The sequence below is a fragment of the Aotus nancymaae genome, unplaced genomic scaffold (assembly GCF_030222135.1).
Source record: "Aotus nancymaae isolate 86718 unplaced genomic scaffold, 86718_ANA_hifiasm-v0.15.2.pri h1tg000131l, whole genome shotgun sequence".
In the NCBI taxonomy this organism is placed as follows: Eukaryota; Metazoa; Chordata; class Mammalia; order Primates; family Aotidae; genus Aotus; species Aotus nancymaae.
Genome location: NW_026988546.1, coordinates 6,955,809 through 6,977,144, shown reverse-complemented (window position 1 = coordinate 6,977,144; position 21,336 = coordinate 6,955,809). Strand labels below are relative to the sequence as shown.

The 21,336-nt window shown below is 43.2% G+C and overlaps 1 protein-coding gene and 1 pseudogene across 3 annotated transcripts in view; both read right to left on the bottom strand.

Moving 5' to 3' along the window:
• Positions 1-268: 268 nt before the first annotated feature.
• LOC135272714 (POU domain, class 5, transcription factor 1-like) lies at positions 269-7,150 on the bottom strand (annotated as a pseudogene).
• An 11,173-nt stretch (positions 7,151-18,323) lies between these two features.
• Positions 18,324-21,336, bottom strand: part of LOC135272713 (ankyrin repeat domain-containing protein 36B-like) — a 175,769-nt gene continuing 172,756 nt past the window's right edge. The window contains exons 35-36 of one of the 3 annotated variants that reach the window (XM_064371293.1): positions 20,664-20,799; positions 18,324-20,216 (exon numbers count right to left, since the gene is read on the bottom strand). In XM_064371293.1, coding sequence (XP_064227363.1) covers positions 20,672-20,799 — 128 coding nt within the window. In that variant the 3' untranslated portion in view covers positions 18,324-20,216; positions 20,664-20,671. Of the gene's footprint in view, positions 20,217-20,663; positions 20,800-21,336 lie in introns of those variants that run through there. The other 2 variants (XM_064371295.1, XM_064371298.1) reach the window with 2 other exon arrangements.

Genomic DNA, 21,336 nt, shown 5'->3' with positions numbered 1-21,336 from the left:
CCCACATACCAAGCAATTCTGCAAGTGATTCTCCAGGAGACACCAGCTGGGTGTCCTCAAATTCAATTCAATTCTGACACTATATGCCCAGAGTTAGATCCCACAGGTTGAGGGTGCAGTCCCACAAGACTGCTGCCCCAAACATCAGATGCCACATCCAAGTAGTAGGTTGTCACTTATACTTCTGACCAACAGGCTATTAATTGGGGAGGGGAGTCCTAGAACCCCTCTTTGGATTCCATTAATTTGCTAGAGCAACTCACAGAACTGAGGGAAGCACTTTATTTATGTTTACCCATGTATTATAAAGATTTGTGGGATACAGAACAAGGCAGGGGGAAGGCATGCGGTCACCACCCTCCAGGAACCTCCACATGTTCAACCATCTGGATGCCCATCTGAATCCTGTCCTTTGGGTTTTCATGGAGGCTTCCTTGCATAGGCCTGATTGATTAGACCATTGGCCACTAGTGATCAACTTAACCTTGAGTGCCTCTGTCCTCCTGGGAGGTTGTGGTTGGGGCTGAAAGTCCCAACCCTCTAGTCATGCCTTGGTTTTTCCAGTGATCAGCCCCCATCCTGAAGCTGCCTAGGACTCCCCAGCCACCAGTATTTCATTAGCATACAAAAGTACTCTTATCACTCAAGAGATTTAAAGCCTTTTTGTTTTGTTTTGTTTTTGAGATAGAGTCTCGCTCTGTGGCCCAAGCTGGAGTATAGTGGCAGGATCTCACTCAGCTCACTGCAACCTTCACCTCCCAAATTCAAGCAATTCTCCTGCCTCAGCCTCTCCAGTAGTTGAGATTACAGGTGCACACTACCATGCCGGGCTCATTTTGTATTTTTAGTAGCGACAGGGTTTCGCCGTGTTGGCCAGGCTGGTCTCAAACTTCTGACCTCAAGTGATGCACCTGCTTTGGCCTCTCAAAATGCTGGGATTACAAGTGTGAGCCACTGCACCTGGCCAGATTTAAAGGATTTTAGGAGATGTACATCAGGAAACTGAAAGAAGACAAACTATCTATTGCACAATATCACCAGCTTCTTTAAAATTTCTCAGTAACCTAGGACTTACAATTTTCTCTAACACAACTGTAGTGTAAGTGATGTTGGCTTACATACCTTTTGATCCTGAAGTTATATTTGTATATGTTTGTTGTACACAAACACAGATGTATGCAGACACTAGAACGTTGTTTAAGGTAGCAAAAGTTGGGAAGCAATCTAAATGTTTATAGGTAGGGGGAAGAGTCAAGTCATTCGTCCATACAATGGAGCAAGCACTACACCGCTATAAATAGTGAGGCAAACTCTCTCTCTCCGGGCCAATCTCCAAGACAGGGTGCTAAGTGAAAGAAGAAAGTTCAAGTCATTGTGTGGAGTATCCTACCATTTGTTAGAAAAGGGTGCGTGGCCATTACACGTTTGGAATATCTCTGAAAGGATGCACAAGGAGTTGGCAATAGTAGTTGCTTCTGAGGAGAACTAAGGAAGACTTCAATGTGAAGGGAAGGGGAAAATCACTTTTAATTACTCTCTTCTGGTACCTTCTGAATTTTGCACCATGTGCATTGATTATCTGGTTAATAACTAAAATAATATAAAACAAATAAATAATTCACATCTCTTACCACAGCAAAGGCGGTTTAAATAATGCCTTTAAACAACTAAATTCAATAACACTTTTAAACAGAGATTGAAGGTGGCTTCACAATGGGCAGGGAAATATGTGACACTATTTGCAAGAAAAAAAACCCGTGTCTGTAAAAATAACATTAAAATGTGTTGGGAAACAGCCCGAAGAAAAGCTGTTCCTAAAATAGAACCAACAATAAATAAATAAACAAATAAAGTAAGCAATGCAAATTCCTTAAAAGCACAGAGATTCTGCATCTCTAAATTACTTCTTTGTGGCCCTAACCCCAAGTTAAGCAGCAGGGACTCCTTGGAACCAAATGGTACAACATGGTGGGAGCAGAGCCCAGAGGGTACAATTATCTAGATGCTTTTAGCAAAGAATACATCTATAACTCGGTGTTTTATATAATGGAAATATGTGGGGAATATTAACAAGAATTGAAACTGTGTGTGGAAACATATTCAATCAATTTCAAGTTTAATTAAACCAGCTACTCTCAACCCCTATTCTCAAAGAGTGCCTCAAGTAGCACAACCCTATATATTCTTTAATACTATTAAGGATCCCAAAGGGCTTTTGTTTATTTGGGTTGTATCTATTATATTTATGGCATTAGAAATTAAAACTTAGGAGCTAACAAATTAATTCACTTAAATTTAACAACATTAAGTCTGTAACATGTAACACAGAATATTTTCATGAAAAATAACTATATTTTCCAAAACAAAACAACTAGTAAGAAGAGTGGTGTGGTTTTACGTTTTTGCAAATCTCTTTAACATTGAGCTTAATAGAAGACAGCTGGAAAGCTCAATTTTCATGTCTGCTTCTGCATTTGATCTGTTGAATATGTGGTTTTGGTTGAAATTTAAGAAGGAAATGCAATGTTATGCAGAAATGTAGTTGGAAAAGAGAAACATTTTGATAGCCATCTCAGATCATCATCTCTCTGTCTCTATAGATAGATAGATTTTGTTTGTTTGTTTGTGTGTGTGTGTTGTCTACCTACTGTGTCCCATGCTTCTTTAAGAAAAAAGTGATACATGTGGGGATTAAAATCAAGAGCATCATTGAACTTCACCTTCCCTCTACCCAGTTGCCCCAAACTCCCCTGCCCTCACCCGTTGTGTTCCCAATCCCTTCCTTAGTGAACGAAGAACTTAATCCTAAAAGCCCTGGCACAAACCCCAGGTTCTCTTTCCCTAGCTTCTCCTCTCTCCCTGTCCCCCATTCCTAGAAGGACAGGCACCTCAGTTGAAATGCATGGGAGAGCCCAGAGTGGGGACAGAGACGGAGGAAGGCTTCCCCCTCAGGGAAAGGGACCGAGGAGTACAGTGCAGTGAAGTGAGGGCTCCCATAGCCTGGGGTACCAAAACGGGGCCCTGGGGCCAGAGGAAAGGACACTGGTCCCCCTGAGAAAGGAGACCCAGCAGCCTCAAAATCCTCTCATTGTGCATAGTCACTGCTTGATCGCTTGCCCTTCTGGCACCGGTTACAGAACCACACACGGACCACATTCTTCTCGAGCCCAAGCTGCTGGGCGATGTGGCTGATCTGCTGAAGTGTGGGTTTCGGGCACTGCAGGAACAAATTCTCCAGGTTGCCTCTCACTCGGTTCTCGATACTGGTTCGATTTCTCTTTCGGACCTGCACGAGGGCTTCTGCTTTGCATATCTCCTGAAGATTTTCATTGTTGTCAGCTTCCTCCATCCACTTCTGCAGTAAAGGCCACAGCTTACACATGTTCTTGAAGCTAAGCTGCAGAGCCTCAAAGCAGCAGACGATTGTTTGGCTGAACACGTTTCCAAACAGAACCCCCAGGGTGAGCCCCACATCAGCCTGTGTATATCCCAGGGTGATCCTCTTCTGCTTCAGGAGCTTGGCAAATTGCTCAAGTTCTTTCTGCAGAGCTTTGATGTCTTGGGACTCCTCCGGGGTTTGTTCCAGCTTCTCCTTCTCCAGCTTCACGGCACCAGCGGGGACGGTGCAGGGCTCCGGGGAGGCCCCCTCGGAGTTGCTCTCCACCCCGGCTCCTGCTTCACCCTCAGGCTGAGAGGTCTCCAAGCCGCCTTGGGGCACTCGCCCCAGTCCAACCTGGGGCCCACAGTATGCCATCCCCCCACAGAACTCATACGGTGGGGGGCATGGGAGAATCCCCCACACCTCAGAGCCTGGCCCAACCCCTGGCCCGATTCCTGGCCCTCCAGAAGGGCCCTGGAAGCTTAGCCAGGTCCGAGGATCAACCCAGCCGGTCTCCGGCCCCCCTGGCCCATCACCTCCACCACGTGGAGGGGGCGAGAAGGCGAAATCTGAAGCCAGGTGTCCCACCATGGGGAAGGAAGGCGCCCCAAGCTGGGGGCCTGGTGAATAGATAGATTTTACACCAAAATTTGACAAGTAGTTGTTTCTTAACTACTTCTTAAAGATTGCAACATGGAATCTGAAACCACATCAAGAAACGTTTCATATTCTATTACACTAAAGCCCATTTGGTCTATCTTAAGCTTCAAACAGATCTTTAACATACACATTATTTTGTTAGATATAGAAAACAGTGCTTCTACAGATCTTTCAAATGCTGATACATTTCATTATACAATATTAACAGATTACAATAATTTTTTTTTTTTTTTGAGACCGAGTTTCGCTCCTGTTACCCAGGCTGGAGTGCAATGGTGCGATCTCGGCTCACTGCAACCTCCGCCTCCTGGATTCAGGCAATTCTCCTGCCTCAGCCTCCTGAGTAGCTGGGATTACAGGCACGTGCCCCCATGCCCAGCTAATTTTTGTATTTTTAGTAGAGACGGGGTTTCACCATGTTGACCAGGATGGTCTCGATCTCTTGACCTCGTGATCCACCCACCTCGGCCTCCCAAAGTACTGGGATTACAGGCGTGAGCCACCGCGCCCGGCCAACAGATTACAATAATTAATATCACCATCCATCTAATCAGAGGTTTTTAAACACTGGGAAACTGCCGAGCTCACAGTTTCCCAAAATACTGATTTTCACCTGAAAACTCAAATTTTATCCTTGAAAACAAAAACAAATACTGTTCATTGTTTCCCTTAGAATGACAGGCTACTCTTCATTTTTGAGAAAATATCTACTACCAAAATCTAAGTATTTGTTTGTCAGTTGTTGTTTCCGGTGAAAATGGAAGAAATGTCTTGTTGAACTTACAACTTGGGCCATTGCACAACTGCCTTTCCTCAAGACAGCCACAGTTCTTTGATATGAGCAGAAGTGCTTGATGCATCTTCTCTTTCGTCGCTCAGAATATCAAAAAGATGGGTGTTGCTGGGTGCAGTGGCTCATGCCTATAATCCTAGCACTTTGGGAGGCCGAGGGAGTGGATTGTCTGAGCTCAGGTGTTTGAAACTAGCCCGGGCAACATGGTGAAATCCTGTCTCCAGTAAAATACAAAAAATTGGCCAGGCGTGGCAGTGTGCACCTGTAGTCCCAGCTACTAGGGAGACTGAGGCAGGAGAATTGCTTGAACCTGGGAGGTGGAAGTTGCAGTGAGTTGAGATTGTGCCACTGTACTACAGCCTGGGCAACAGAGTGAGACTGTGTCCAAAAAAGAAAATAATGTGTTTAAGTGTCCAGATTTAATAACAATAATTTTACTGTGGCCAGGCGTGGTGGCTCACACCTGCAATCCCAGCACTTTGGGAGGCCGAGGTGGGTGGATTGCCTGAGGTCAGGAGTTCAAGACCAGCCTGGCCAACATAGTGAAACCCCGTCTCTACTAAAAATCCAAAAAAAAAATTAGCTGGGCGTGTTGGTGGGCACCTGTAATCTCAGCTACTTGGGAGGCTGAGGCAGGAGAATCCCTTGAACCTGGGAGGCGGAGGTTGCGGTGAGCCGAGATCATGTCATTGCACTCCAGCCTGGGCAACAAGAGTAAGAATACATCTCAAAAAAAAAAAAAATTGTTACTGTTTCATCAAGGTCGTTCTGGAATGCGACGGGGCTTTTCTTTTCCCTCTTAGTGCTTGGTGATGAAGAATATCATGAATACTGGTTTGGTTTGGAGCCACCACCTTGATTCTTGCTAAGGCACCAGAAGTTTTCCCACCGTGACTTTAGTACCAGCATAAATGTCAACACAGTGAAAAGACAAGTAATTATATCCTACTAGTATTAAAACAGCTTTGACCACACAAACTCTTTGAAAGGGACTCAGGGTGTAAGAACCACATATTGAGAAACATTGAATTAAAACACTTTAGTCTGGGGAAGTCATTATGCTTTGTAATAGAAGTGGAAGTAGTATATTTTCCATCATATGGGTAAATGGTGGGGATTCAGACAGTCTGGAAAGCTAGTGTCTCATATCTGTTCCCATTCTTGACTCTGCAAATGGTCACCCAAGGCTGCCAAGGGCTCATCATTGAGATGGTGGTGGGCTTATTGAGCTGGATATCCTAACACCTGGACCTTCTGGTCTGAAAGATGTGGGGTAGCCAGACAGGTAAGCACCAGGGCGAGCCACCTGAGTCACAGGGATACACTCTCTCCAACAGAAATTATTTATTTTATTCCTATTGGAAATAAGCCACAGAGACCCAGAGGGTCAAACAACATCAACAAAAACAAACAAAAAACACACTTTAATCTCATAAGTAGGTCAGAGTTGCACATTTCATGAGAATTGGATCCAAAAGACCAGGTACCACTAATTCTCCAGATATTTCAGTTGAGCTGATTTAGTGAGCAGCTTCTGTTCTGCACTTTACATTTTTATGAATACAGCTGTGGATAAAGTATGTGCAGACATAGAGTGTTCTATTTCTTCTTTAAGGTTATATCTGTCTATAAAATGTATTTATTCTTACAGTAGCTGACCCTGCCACCCCACCTTATCTGCAGTTTCTCTTTCCATGCTTTCAGTTACTCATGGTCCACAGTGCGGCTGAAAATAGATTAAGTACAATACAATAAAATATTTTGACAGAGAGCGGCCACATTCACATGTGTTTTATTACAGTATATTGTTATAATTATTCTATTTTATTAGTATTGTTAATCTCTTGCTGTGACTAGTTTATAAGTTAAAATGTATCATGGGTATGTATGCATAGGAAAAAACATAGTATATGCGGGTTTTGGGACTACCCACAGTTTCAGGCATCCACTGTGAGTCTTGGAAAATATCCCCAGCAGATAAGGCGGGACTACTGTGTAGTATTTGTATACGAATATTTTATTTAGTATATGTCAGTCTACAAAGTAGGCTTTCCTGTACCCATACATCAGAAAGCCAGACATGCAGATCTATAGAAGGCCACTGGAGGATCAGAATATGCCACACCAAAATATGTCACACCAAAATATGCCACTTTGGCATAAAGATTTAAATTTTTTTTTTCATAGGTTTTTGGGGGAATAGCTGGTGGTTGGTTACATAAGTGAGTTCTTTAGTGGTGATTTGTGAGATTTTGGTGCACTCATCACCCAAGCAGTACACACTGAACCCAATCTGTAGTCTTTTATCCTTCACTCCCTTCCCACCCTTTCTCCCAGAGTCTCCAAAGTCCATTGTATCATTCTCATAAGGATTGCTTTGAAGTGAAGGCAATTAAGAAGCAGCAAATGCAGAAAAAGCAGGACATAGATTTCCCTTTGTGAAGGTGTTTCTCCTCTCCTCTTCCATACTAAGAGGAGAACAACTCTTGTCACTAGAGGCAGAAAGTCTGGACCAAGACAGTTCTGCATAAACATATCACCCCTACCTTTCATTGGATTCCCCTATATGTGTACTCTTCCACTCCTAGAAGCCCAGGTTGCTTTTTGATTCTTTTGAAACCCCATCTCTACTTAAAAATACAAAAATTAGCCTGGTGTGGTGGTGTGCATCTGTCATCCCAGCTACTTGGGAGGCTGAGGCAGGAGAATTGCTTTAATCAGGGAAGCGGAGGTTGTGGTGAGCTGAGAGCAGGCCATTGCATTCCAGCCTGGGTGACAGAGAGTGACTCTGTCTCAAAAAAAAAAAAGAAAAAGAAAAAGAAAAAGCCAACAGAGCAATGATGTTTCCAAAAAAGGCAAGATGCAGCTTTTAGAATGATTGGAAATTACAGTTGAATTTTGAATTATTTGCAAGCCACTTGAAGATTTCAAAAACTAATTTCATCAATTCGAACAATAGCCCTTACTGGTATAATTATCTGCATTTTACAAGAGTAGAGATTGAGGTACAAAGAGAGGATACACTATACTTGCCTGAGGGTCCCATGAAGCTTCTGACAATATCGGGGGACATACTGATACTCCTAACAGTATTTTTAGCTATTCAGTGGAAAACAATTGCATCACTTTTTTAAGATCACAGTCATTAAGGAATCCACCATATTTCTGTAATAGGAAGAATGTTTATCTCTGTGTCTTGTCCTTCTGGTTAAAGGGTATTTGCTTCCTCTTTGGCAATGTAATGACCACACTATGTCATCACTGGGGCTGTCTTTCTATCTTGGATGCAAGATTTTACCCTGTGCATTTGTCAAACTGCTCTTAGCTCTTGGAAAAACAGGTTCTCTGCTCCCATAAGGAAGTGAGAATAAAATAATTTTCCAGCTTTCTAAAAGGCAATGTGCGTTCTGTCTTAGCCACTTCCCATCACCCCTAGCCCCACCAGGAAAAGTCAGTATTCATTTTAGATGTCTAAAAGTAATTGCAACTAAGTTACCTTAACCAGACTCCATAATTCAAGTCAAAAGTAACCAAAAGCGGAATGAAAAACACATGGTAAAGAACGGAAACAGCACGTCTATTAAAACACCTTTGCAGTTTGCTTTTATCTCTCCTTCCAGACATCCTGCCTAGGGTCGCTGTCTTCTGCTCTGCACTATGTTCCCCCTCCTCCCTTCCCTGAGCCAGCAGTCCTGGAAGGCAGCCTTTGACGTGAGGGCTCCCCACTCCTGCATCTACCTTCTGCAAAATTACAGGAAGAGGCTGGAAGCCCCTGCACTGCTGCAGAGATCCTGAAAGAATGCAGAAGTGGGGCCAGGCACTCAGGCAGGGATATTTCCTCTTATTTTGTGGCACAGAAGGGAGGTGCATGAGAAAACACGCACTCCCACACTTAGGCACAAATAGTGCTGGGGTGCAGATGCTGCCGAGGAGGTGTGGGGTTGCTGAGAATTAGCCGAGTTGCTTTGAAGCTTCTCAGAGATCTCTCCTCACATGGCCCGATCGGTCTTTTGTGAATGGTGCGAGGTTTGACCTCGTGATCCACCCGCCTCGGCCTCCCGAAGTGATGGGATTACAGGCGTGAGCCACCGCGCCCGAAACATAAATCTTTATCAAAAAAAGAAAAGAGGCCGGGCGCGGTGGCTCACGCCTGTAATCCCAGCACTTCGGGAGGCCGAGGCGGGTGGATCACGAGGTCAAGAGATCGAGACCATCCTGGTCAACATGGTGAAGCCCCGTCTCTACTAAAAATACAAAAAATTAGCTGGGCATGGTGGCGCACGCCTGTAGTCCCAGCTACTCGGGAGGCTGAGGCAGGATAATTGCCTGAACCCAGGAGGCGGAGGTTGCGGTGAGCCGAGATCGCGCCATTGCACTCCAGCCTGGGTAACGAGAGCGAAACTCCGTCTCAAAAAAAAAAAAAAAAAAAAGATTTATGTTTATAGAACTGATCACATAGGAAGGCATTTCATTGACTCTAGCCTAAAGGATCAAACTAAGCCATTTGCAGCGAATGGAGGATGACTGAGAGGGGTGCGTAGGAGTAAGAGAGCTGTCTTTGGCACTGTAAGAATCCAGGAAAGGAAAAAGAAAACCTGCAAAGATGGTTTATAGCAGGACTGCAAACTTTGGTGGCAGCCCACACCCGGAAGTGCATTTTTACATCACAACCACTTCAAAGACCCTCACATTCAGTGCTACAAAAATATACTGTCATGAAAAAATTATGGAATTTCTTACTATGTGAAAAGCATTCTATCCCCTTTCATTCTATTTTTTCCTACTCTAGTTAATGTCATTTTGTTGTTAAAAATATACTGCCCTCAATCCAATGAACTGATTTCATAACCCATAACATGCACTATGAAACTGACCCTGAGCTTGAAACACTTTTGTTTCAGTGAAGCCTGGACAAGAGAGAGTGCCTTGTGAACTTGTGGAGAGGGTGGCAGAAAAGCACCCCAATTTAGAACAATGTCACACACACACACAAAAAGCTCTGGGGGTTGGGGTTGGAGATGCAACTCTCAAATGTCAATAATCAATAGGAGAAATGTGTGCCTGACTTTCAAATGGAGGCCCTTGTGAGGGAATTACTTTGTCGATCTGCCTTCTAAGAAATTGTACTTTGGCATTTCTTGTCTATCATGTGAAAGGAATAAGAGTGTTTGAGGTTGCAGGCAAGTACTTAGATGTTGAATAATCCCTCTAAACCATTATGCTTACAGCTAAGGCAGCTTCACGATGGCCTGGGTGCTTGGGTGTGAGGCTTTGGACCCTGAGAACCTGCAGTTACACCTGTGGACCTGACATACTTATTAAAAGTGCTCTCAAAAGCACCTCAGTTTGGACCATAAATTCAAAGGTTACCCTAAGTATGAATAGCTGAGGAAAGTGTATCTAGAGTATGCAATCTACTTTATTCTTACTGCTTTGTCACATAAGTACACAGCCCATGCGAATTCACCTCTGATTTCTAACACCATGTTGCTCACATTCAGGAAAGGATCAAAGTAATGCAACTGGATACCAAGTCATCCTGTCCCCAGAACTCACGGTCGTAACAGGTCCCAGGCGGCTAGAAGGCTGCTTAGGGTGTTCCCTAGTCCTTCCCACCTGGAGGAATAAAGGCCCTTTACGATTCCAGCCCTTGAGGCCCTGAGCCATCCCTGACTGGGTGGAGGTTTGTGTATACATGTAGGGGCGGCCTGTGCCACTCACAGGTAGAGTAGAGGCCTGGACATAGTTCAGCTGACATAGCTTTGGGAGCCAGGGGCTTCCCGAGCTGTGAACACCCCATCTTCCCCAAACTGCAGCTCATCTCCAGCTTCTACTTTCCCTGCAACCCCACTTCTTTTGTACCCAAATAAGGCTCGTGTCCTGTTGGCTTGCCCCCTCCCTGGTGGATCAGAGCTGGCTCTTTTGCTGGGCCTTGGAACCACGTTTGGGATCTTTCCAGCCCTGAGAGGTTAGGCTCCTCAAAGGCCGCCAGCCTGACTTGGAGCCCGCCCACCCACTGCGCCCTCCTGTGGGCAGGTCCACCCATGGCTGCCACATGACCACACTTGTCCTGTCCCTTGGCTCTGTATGCGTCAGCTTGTTCGCCACCTTGCTGGGCTGGTTCCTGGAGCTTCTATCTGTTGTGACCTGGGTCATCACCTTCTCCCTGGTCACCTGTGTGGCCAGACCTTGTGTCCTTCACTGGAGCATCCTGAGCTAGGTTGCCCCAGCTTTTCCTCACCTGCTCCTCTTTCTGTGGGGATCCTGCTTCCAGGTCTGCGCTTGGTGGCTGCGCTACACTCTGCACAGACACTCTGTTGGACAAGACGGATGTCATGGCCTGTCCCCACACTGAGCTTTCATTTCTACTTTGTAAACTACTTTTACCGAACATCTGTGGTTGCTTAAGAGTCAATAATATATTTGGAGATGAGGTGAAATGGATTGTTTTAAACCCTACCTTGATGAGATAAAACAATATTGAAAGTTAACTGTGAGACTTTGGCATCCTATACTGCCGAGGAGAAGGACAGAAGGGGATGACCTGTCTTGTTTAACGTGGCATGCAAAACCCGAATCTGGGATCCACAGCTTACCATACTCCCTCCACTGCCACAGGGAGGAAAAGCACTTCATAAACACCAAAGACTTTACTTCAAGAAATAGGCCAGGATTCAAATCACAGTTCTGCCTCTTAGTAATTGGTAGCAAAATGATGGTCTCCCAAGATATGCACGTCTGAATTCCCGGACCCATGAATGTGACACCTTACTTGACAAGAGTGGCTTTGCAAATGTGATTAAGGATCATGAGATAGGGAGATTATTCTACATTATCTGGGCAGCCTCCAATGTAATCACCAGCGTCCTTATATATGAAAGATGGAGTCAGGAGAAGCAGAGTGAAAGAGACATGTGAAGATGCTGTGCTCTGGACTTTGAAGATGGAAGACCATGAGCCAAGGAATGCAGGCATTTTCCATAAGCTGGGCAGGGTGGGGAAACATTTCTTCCCTAGAGCCTCCAGAATGCAGCCCTGCTGATACCTCGATTCTGGCCGAGTAAGATCTGTTTCAGATTTCTGTCCTCCAAAACTGTAAGATAGTAAATTTGTGTTGCTTTAAGACAGTAAGTTTATGGTAATTTGCTACGGCAGCCATAGGAAACTAGTAAAGCAACTATAGCTTCTTAGTTCAGATACTTTTTTGGATTTGTTTCCTCATCTGCAACCTAGGAATTGTAATTGTCCCTGCACCAGGTGGCTGCTGTGAAGACGGGACAGTGCAATGCAAGTCAAGTGCACCATGTACTTTCTGCCACACGGCGTGGGCTCAGTTGATGGTAGCCATGGTTATTAGCGCCTCCTTGAATCCCTACAAGTGGCTGACAAGGTTACTATATTACTCCCATTTTACAAATATGGTTCTGGGAAGTTAAAATCTTGCCTGTGGCCCGTGTGAGCGGCAGAACTAGGACCTTGCGCCCTGGCAGCCTGACTCATCAACTCCCACCCTCCTTCCTTGACAAAATGCGAGTGTAGTGGAAGTTTTTAAAATGAATTTTAAGTGGTGAACAAGGGACATTAGACTTGGATCCTAACAAGACCTCTGTGTCCAGTGATAAGCATTGTTGGGGCTCAGCAAACAACACCCCAAAGTGTGGCGCTGTGGCTCGCTGAGTGCTTGGAACCGAAGCACACTGGAAAGGCCTCTGAAGCAAAGTCTCTCTCTGATCTTCTTCTGTCCTCCTTCTGTTTTGTTGCCTCCCTTAAGGCAGGTCAGAGAAACCAGAACCACTCTTTCCCCAAAATAAAACCTAGAAATAGGCCAGGTGCGGTGGCTCATGCCTGTAATCCCATAACTTTGGTAGGCCAAGGAAGGCGGATCACCTGAGGTCAGGAGATCGAGACCAGCCTGGCCAACATGGTGAAACCCCATCTCTACTAAAAATACAAAAAATTAGCTGGACGTGGTGGCACATGCCTGTAGTCCCAGCTACTCAGAAGGCTGAGGCAGGAGAATCGCTTGAACTCAGAAGGTGGAGGTTGCAGTGAGCCGACTTTGCGCCTTTGCACCCCATCCTGGGCAACAAGAGTGAAACTCGTTTAAAAAAAAAAACCCTAGCAATATTACTCTAAGCTTTCCCCTGCCTTTTTGTGTAGGAGTTGGCCATAAAGAAATTCCCGGACCTACCTTGTCTGAAAGGAGATCCTAAGACCTCATTCCAGAGAGGTCCTGCCCTGTGTCTGGGAGGAAAGACTGCCCCATAGAAAGGCCAATTTGAATGAGAGCAGAGAGTCCTTGCTGGGGTTCCCCACTCAGTCTGTTACCATTAGGTCATACCGATCATGTCCAATCACATTTTTACACAACTATACACTCTTAATCAAATCTAACCATAAAAATGACCAGTTTTCTGTTGGATCTTTGGGTCTTCATTTCTGAAGCCTCCCATGTCATGAAATAAATTAGTTGGCTATTCTCTTGTTAATCTAGATTTTGTAATAAGAATGCCAGCCATGACCCTTATGATGAGGAGGAAGAGTTTTGTACCATTCCGACTCTACAATATGAATTACAGTCAAAAAGTTTCTAAGATCTCAAATTAAATGTATAAAAATAGATTATTCACACCTTCATCCTTCAAGAGACATTTATTTAGTACCTAGTAGGCAGCACTCACTGTTGTAGGTATTGGGGATACCTCGCTGAACAAAATAGAGTCTCTGCATTCATTGGAGTGCACATTTTGTTGGAAGAGAGATAAACATATATAGATATGCAGGTGTGTATATGTGTGAGAAGGCAAGTAAATCAGCATTAGAGAGCTAGAGATTGATAAGGAGTGTCATTTTAGATGAAGTATTTAGGGGTAGTTCTCATGCTGAGCGTGAATGAATGAAGGCTAATGATTGTCTTAGGGAAGAGTCTGGCAGAGATGCCAGCAATTGTGAAAGCCCTGGGGCAGGCAGGGCAGTACTTGGCATAACTGGATCAGGGCAGTGTGGCTGGATCCCCTCTAGATGGACAGGGAAAGACAGAAGAGATGAGGCCCCAGATTCCTGGGGCCCTGATTATGTAGGGCTCTGTCAGCTATGGTTAGAGTTAGGATTTTATTTTGACTCGGGAAGCCATTGGAAAATTTTGGGGAAAGGAGACACACTATCTAATTTAAGTTACAAATGCGATCGCAAATTTTAAACAGAGGCCTGCAGTTAAATTGAGCTCACATTGGCCTCTGGGGTTGCTTGGCTGCTCCTGCCCGAGGCCGGTGGAGGTTTGCTGACACGTCCCAGGAAAGAGTGAAGCACAGCAGACAAAAGTAGAAGCAGCTCAGGGCAGCGTGCCAGGATCCTGCCAGAGCTCATCAGCAGCCACGGTGGAGGATATGCTGCCACTGCTGCTTAATAACGGCAGCTGAAGGGTTTATCAATCCTTCTACCTAACTTTCATGATTTAAACAAAGTTGAACTTGCCACTATTCATTTCCAAACTGTCTGACTTGTGGAGAGCCCTGTCTTAATTAGAAGGTCCTTATCCCGCTCTTCCTTGCTGCCTGCAGAGCTTTTCTTCCTGAGAGTGTTTGTAGACATGGAACCGTGGGTGTGCAGATTCCTCCCCTCACTTGGATGATTGCCCATGCTCGTTAATTTGAGTGCCAACACATTTGCACCTGCTCATAGGTTTTTGCATTTTCAGTTTGCAGGAGTAGAGAGACAGGGACCCAAAAGGAGTTTGTCTCATGCACTTTCCAGATCTCAGCTTTATGTCTTACACACGCTATTATTTTTTCACTGAACCTAACTGATCTGAATGTCTTGTTTGACCTCTGTCTTTTGATTTTGGGATTGGAAGAGCATAACATTTGACCACTGGTCCTCTATTCGATATAAATAAAGTTGAAGTAAAGAGACTATTCTCTCTCACCTGCTTTTTTGGTTCCTAAATTATATTTAAAGAGAGCAAAATATTACTGTTTCCTAGTAAGTTAATTAAAAGATTCTGAAGAAAATTGGACAGCTTTTCAAAAAGAATTTTGCAGAGTTTAGAATATTTTAGCATTTTCATCCTATTCTCTTCCTCCAACACAGACAGACTCATACGGAGACACACACAGACACACGCAGAGACATATATACACAGAGACACATGTGCACATAGACACACCCACACAGACTGATACATTAGTAAATGGAAGATTCCAAATCAAAGAATCTACTCTTTAAGTAGATTATCATCAAATGTTAGTACTTATTGCATCCAAAAAATTCCATTTAAAAACCACGTCCTTGTGCTATGTATCCAAAGGTAGGGAGTGAATATGAAACCTGGTTCCCAGCCAGGATTGCAGAAGGGAAAAGTACTGGGCAAGAAGAAAAACTTGTAGCTCCTTCCTTTGGATTTCGACACTCCTAGAACTCAACTGAATTACACACAACAGTTTGGTTCAGCAAATATTTATTAGGCAGCTGTACACTGTGTGCAAGTTACAGTGCTAGCTCTCAGGGCTTGAGTAGGGTGATGAATACCCTTCCCAACCTCTTGAGAAGGTGCTGGAACTAAAGGGAGAATTAAAAATGAAAAATAAAAATAAGGTCAAAGTCCTCATTTTTCTTTTTTTTTTTTTTGAGATGGAGTCTCTCTCTGTTGCCCAGGTTGGAGTGCAGTGGCATGATCTCGGCTCACTGCAACCTCTGCCTCTCGAGTTTAAGCAATTCTCCTGCCTCAGCCTCCCAGGTAACTGGGATTACAGGCACATGCCATCACACCCAGCTAATTTTTGTATTTTTTAGTAGAGATGGGGTTTCCCCATGTTGGCCAGGCTGGTCTTAAACACCTGACCTCAGGTGATTCACCCACCTTGGCCTCCCAAAGTGCTAGGATGACAGGCGTGAGCCACCGTGTCTGGCTTCATTTTTAAGATGAGGTCCTTTCTCCATTGTGGGGGCTTTTCCAAGTGTCTAGTGGGATTAGTGTGAAGCTGGTATTGCACTGCCTGCATTCAAATTCAGCTTCCCCTGTACTGCCTCTGTGCCCCTTTGCTTCTCAGTGCCTCAGCGTCCTCATCTATAAACAAGGAAACTGTTAGCATTCCTTGTGGAGCCACCCACCCTGCACATCCTGAGTGTGTGTGTGTGTGTGTGTGTGTGTGTGTAGCACTCACAACGCTGCTGCACTCGCCATGAGCACTTGAACGCCAACAAATATTATCTCTCTAATTCAGAGCTTCATTTTATTTTAAATCTGGAATCCAAATTAGTCTTATTCCAGATACTTAATGAAAACCATGTTTTTCTTTTTTGCCCTTTTATTTTGGGGAGCCAAGAAACTTCCTTATTTCGTCTTACAAAATGTTGGGTTTTAGAAATATCCCAAAAAGAACAAAGAGAAGTGAGGCAGCCCTTGTCCTTAAGTCATTACCCAGCCCTCAACACATTTAGCACGTTTTCTGGTACCTTGGAAGGAATCTTATCACTTTCCATCTCCGTATTGTTCACATTCCTTCCCACCTGTAATGTTCTCAGTCTCTGCTAATTCCTCCTTTTGTCCAGGTGCCATGTCCCTTGCTCTGTAAACTTTATGCCAAGTATTTAAAAACATCCATAGATTTTTGCCCTCAATGCCTGCAGCATTCATTTATGTCATTCAAACCATGCTGCCCATTGCATATGGTAAGAGGGTTGCTTTTTTGCCATTCAAGTCTAAAGCCAACTGGATTGGAAAGTACCAGAAAGAAAGACATAGGCCAGGTGCGGTGGCTCATGCCTGTAATCCCAACACTTTGGGAGGCCAAGGTGAGCACATCACCTGAGGTCAGGAAGTCAAGACCAGCCTGGCCAACATGGTGAAACCTCGTCTCTACTAAAAATACAAAAATTAGCTGGGTGTGGTGGTGCATGCCTGTAATCCCAGCTACTCAGGAGGCTGAGGCACAAGAATCGCTTGAACCCAAGAGATGGAGGTTGCCATGAGCCAGATTGCACCACTGCACTCCAGTCTGGGCAACAGAGTGAGATTCCATCTCAAAACAAACAAACAAGCAAAAAATCCCAACAACAACAAAAAAGACATTATCTTTAACTTGGTTGCACCCTCAGCAATGAATAGCATGGTCCTAAGCTTCAGTTTCCTTCTCTGAAAATAGGACTAATAATAAAATTAATAATAACATTTGCCTATAGGGCTGTTGTGTTAAATGAGCTAAAACATAGTTCCTGAATATAAAGATCATTTAATAAATTTTAACCTTTTTTTTTCCAGTTCGGGTCTTGTTTTCTTGCCCAGGCTGTTTTCTAACTCTAGGCTCAAGCAATCTTCTCCCTTCGGCCTCCCAAACCAGCCATTATTCTTAATAGGCTAAATCATTCTGATTGGTTATTTACAATTTTTATAATTGGTGGTAATAATTAGAGTGTTTTATGTTTGCATAGAATTTTGCATTACTAAAACTTTTATCATTAGTTTTCATGTAGAACATTTAGTAAACCATTTAAAATGTAAAGAAAAATATAAAATTACTACTAATCTTATCCTTCAGAAATGATAATTGTATATATTTTGGTGTATTTTTTCAGTACATATATTATGAATATTGCTTTGTATTTAGAGCTTTAAAAATTGAAAGTTCTATGTAAACTTTATTTTTGATGGTTGCCTATATTCCATACTATGGCTATATTATATTTTATTTAACCATACTCCACTTTTGAGCTATTGCACTGTTTATTAGTTATTACATATTATTACATATATATATACACACACACACACACATACAATGTTTTTATGTAACCCATTGTGCCTTCATCTTAACCATTTCATCTTCTTATAAAGGATACGACTTGAAGTAGAATATTCAAATCATGTCATTTTCTATTTTGTGTTCATATGAAACCACGGGCTGATATTTTGAAATTAGTTTAGATTTAGCTGAACAGAACTAAGCCCAGGCAAAAAGCACTATGATGGCTTTTACTTAATATGAAAATAGGTGGTCCCCACAGCCACTTCAGATACCATCTAGACATGCTTACTCTTTAAACACCAGAATAACAGCACTTTGGCAGGCAGAGGCAGGCAGATCACCTGGAGTCAGGAGTTCGTGATCAGCCTGGCCAACATGGTGAAACACTGTCTCTGCTAAAACTATGAAAATTAGCAGGGTGTGGTGGCACATGCCTGTAGTTCCAGCTACTTGGGAGGCTGAGGCAGGAGAATCACTTGAACCTGGGAGGCAGAGGTTGCAGTGAGCTGAGATTGCACCACTGCACTCCAGTCTGGGCAACAGAGCAAAACTCTGTCTCAAAAAAAAAAAAAAATAGTAATAATAATAATAATAAAAGAGCAGAATGAAATTCTTGCACTTTCCTCTTCATATCTAATTGTATGCTCCCCCTTAATAAAACACATCAAGTATGTTTTCCGAATTGTTGGCTTCAGATGGTTTTAGTTCAGTTTAATTTTTCAGTATTGCTCTTTAACTGCAACAAAAGTCCTGTGTTAAAATGGATTTTTATTCCTCTTTTCCCTATCTAAAATGTATCCATTAAATTCAAATAAAGTCCCAAATTGTAACACATTAAATTACTCAGCACTTATGTTGGTTCTTCTCTATTTTTCATCCATATTTTAGTGTATTAGAGACTAAGTGAGGAGGTGCTGACAAATCAATGGTAATAAAAAAAAAATCAGTAAATCAGATTTTGTAAGGCATGGCAGGCATGCAGATCAAGGCACAAGATGGTTGAGTTTTTCCTGATTCAAAACGGACCAGTACTAGGGTAGGAATCAATTACCAGATCATACTTCAAACTGATGTTATATCGCTATATTCTAATAAAATATCTTATCTAAATCTTTATGCCCTTTGACTCTTCATCTATCCAACTATTGTGACTATTTTAATATATTGACTAACCAAAATGGGTCATAATGATGTATAGAGATAACTGATTTTCAAGGAATTAGATTTTGAATCAGCAGTAAAAGACATTGACCATAAATTGGAGAGAAAGCAGATTACCAAATAACTTGATTGATATATATGTTTCTGCTAATTGTAATTTACAGTTTCCCAAATAACTTAATGTTTTTGGATTCACCTTAAAATATCTCGTACTATGAAGTGAATGGTTAGTCTTTCAATCAAAGATACCTAAGAATCAATAAATAATTAAAATGAACAATAAATTGCAAGAATAGTTACCTTTGAGTAATAAGAGTATATATAATTTTCCATTTTCTTCTTGTTGCTGGCCTGTATTTTCTATAGTAAACACAGATTATTTGTAGAGTAAAAAAAAAAGAAAATGTAAACACTCAATATAATTTTACCTCATCCTTTGGTGGGGAGAGAATGAATTAAAATCAGTCTCTGGGCCATGTATTGTAAACATGAAATATTTTAGAGATCAGTGGAAAGTGTGTAGGTCCCTGTGCTTCAGGTCATGGGAATGCAGTGAGAGGCATGGCTTGGCCTGACCTTGGGGATTTGAAATCAATGGAGAACTCTGGAAGCTCTAAATAGAACAATGAAACTTAAAAGTATGAGATGTTCTAAAAGACAAGGTGGTGGGTGAGCAGTCAGGGAAACCTATGTTGGAAAATATGCAACTTTTCATGGAAGTAATATATTAAAATATTTTTTAATATAAGAAAAAGCCTCCAAAATGTAATCATTTGAGTGGATTAGTCAGCTATTCAATTAAATATAAAAACTTGGGTCGGATGGATCTCAACATATAATAAACCTTATTCCAGCCCATCCTGGATACCCCAAAACCCTGATTTGATCATTACACATTCTGTGTATGTACTGAACACTCACAGGTACCCCATAAATATGTAAAATATCACGTATCAATAAAATTGTAAAAGCCTAGCAATAAAATAAAATTCAAATAATATTCTTCAAGAAACAAATAAAATGATGAAAATAAACTTACATACAGCAAATGTGAGCTACAATAGCATTAACCTGTAATGCAGGTGTTTATTAACACTCTTCGTACTCCAGAATAATTTAGAAACAAAAACCGGACTGATAACTCTTTCTTTTCTTTTTAGATTAGACTTGATAAAGTGTCTTGCATGGAGTCTGGCTAGAGGATATTTATATAGATGATGTCTATTATCATATATATGGCATCCTATCAGTATTGAGATTATTACACAATTGGCCAGGGCATTACTCAGGACTGTGCATCCTGGAGTTTGCCCTGCTCTGGAAATTGTAAAATATTCATGCATTTCCTTTTTAAAGCACGCAACAGCTCTCTGGACTTTCAAACCATCAGCCACGAAGAGTCATGTTGTATAAACATACTTTCCCAGGGTAATCAGACTCATCAGTAATTTGCCATTTCAGCCCAGGCTTTCCGGAAATTCTGTCAGGGAGAAAAAATTCAAGTGCACTGTGGTTTTCCCCCTTTCCAATGTTTATAATATTTCTTCTTTTGCTTTCCCCTTAAAAAATGTTTTCCGGTGTTCAAATCTGATTCCCACTGAGTGGGGGCAGGGGTTCAATTTCATTTAAACCTCTCCTTATTCCCAATGAGCAGGGTTCTCTATCTTCAAGCCGACACCCCTGTATCTCTGGGCAGGGTGCCTTCTCTTCCTGGGCTTTGCCATTGGTAGGAGCCAGCAGCCAGCACCACCTGCATCTCTGCTGGGGTCAGTGAGCTCCCAGTGCCTGAGAGCCTTCTCCCAGGCCTGGGACACTCCCTGTGCATGGAGCAGGATGCCTACATGGCTGCTGTCCAAGCCTGCTGCAGAGTCAGGCTGGGAAGGATGGCAAGAGTGAGAGAAGGGCACGGGGAACCAGTGGTCCTTACCTGCAGTGTCAGGGTTCTGTCTTCTGTCCTCCAGCCTGTTGAGCAGGGACAGCGGCTGTGCAGGCAGACGGCCTGGTTAGATGGCCCCAACGTTCTGTGCAGCTGCCGGCCAGTTGCGCTGCCCTTGTCAGTGGCACTATAAATAAGGTAAGTCTGGACATTGGCCAGGCTCAGGAGATAAGAACCCAGCCCCTGGCTCCTACATGCCATTTAAGGTCTTCACATTAAAGGAGCCTCAGCTCCCAGATGGGAAAGGGCTGCCATGTCCTCATTTGTCCTGCCTGCCTCAAGGACACCTCAGGCCTGACATTTTCCAGTAATCCAAAGGGTAGCTGAAGTGGAAAGGCCACCAGTGCCAGAAAGGGACCTTACTTTGGCAAACAAGAGGCAAAGCCTCCAACAGGCTGCCCAGCTGCACTTCTGTGCACCCCTCAGATTAGATGCCTGGCATGGAGGCCCAGGAGTGGAAGGACACTTCCCCCACACAGCCCCTTTGTGAGCTAGGAAATGTGGATTCCTAGTTCTGCCTTTTGGAAAGAGCTCACTGACCTTCTCTTTGGCTTATGAGGTCATTTGCTTCGCTGAGAGGATGTTAGGGAAGACCGAACAATCGGCTTAATAAATGGCAGGCATGTGGGAAGCCATGGCGTGAAATACATTTGCAGAAAGGTCT